Raw genomic sequence first — 520 nt, forward strand, 5'->3', positions numbered from 1 at the left:
GCAGCTGCTGCAGCAGCAGCAGCTGCTGCTGCAGCAGCAGCTGCTGCTCGAAGAACCCGCGCTGCGCTCCTATCAAGAATATGCGCAGCTTTCTGTTGCTGCATGCGACATCAAAGGCCTAGACCCTGGCCTGCAGCGGCGGCGGCTGCTGTCGGTGCCGCAGGAGGTTTTGTTTCGTGCTGCAGTGGCGGAGCAGCTTGCTGCTGCTGCTGCTGCTGCTGGCCCCCCCGACCTAGGCCTCCAGCAGCAGCAGCAGCAGCAGCAGCAGCCGCTCATGGCGTTCATCAATCGCATGGCGCTGGGCCACACTTGCCCTCTCTGGATAGAAGACCAAGTAAAGGAGGCCTCGCGTCAGCAAGCAAGGAAGCAGCAGCAGCAGCAGCAGCAGCAGCAGCAGCAGGACCTGATTACATCTATTCTGGAGCTCAATTTTGGGCCTCGTGCCGCAGCACTCCTCGAGCAGCCGCAAATCCCGGATCTCGTGGCGTCCGTCCGGAAACAGCAAAGCAGCAGCAGCAGT

General features: G+C 61.7%; 1 protein-coding gene across 1 annotated transcript in view; it reads left to right on the top strand.

The window, feature by feature from the left end:
• Positions 1-274: 274 nt before the first annotated feature.
• Positions 275-520, top strand: part of ETH_00037130 (uncharacterized protein) — a gene marked incomplete at both ends in the record, with an annotated part of 1438 nt that continues 1192 nt past the window's right edge. Inside the window, one exon of the mRNA XM_013375304.1 lies at positions 275-490. Within this exon, the coding sequence (XP_013230758.1) occupies positions 275-490 (216 nt within the window). The remainder of the gene's footprint in view (positions 491-520) is intronic.

This window comes from Eimeria tenella, genomic scaffold (assembly GCF_000499545.2).
Source record: "Eimeria tenella Houghton genomic scaffold, Eth_scaff2660, whole genome shotgun sequence".
Classification (NCBI taxonomy): domain Eukaryota; phylum Apicomplexa; class Conoidasida; order Eucoccidiorida; family Eimeriidae; genus Eimeria; species Eimeria tenella.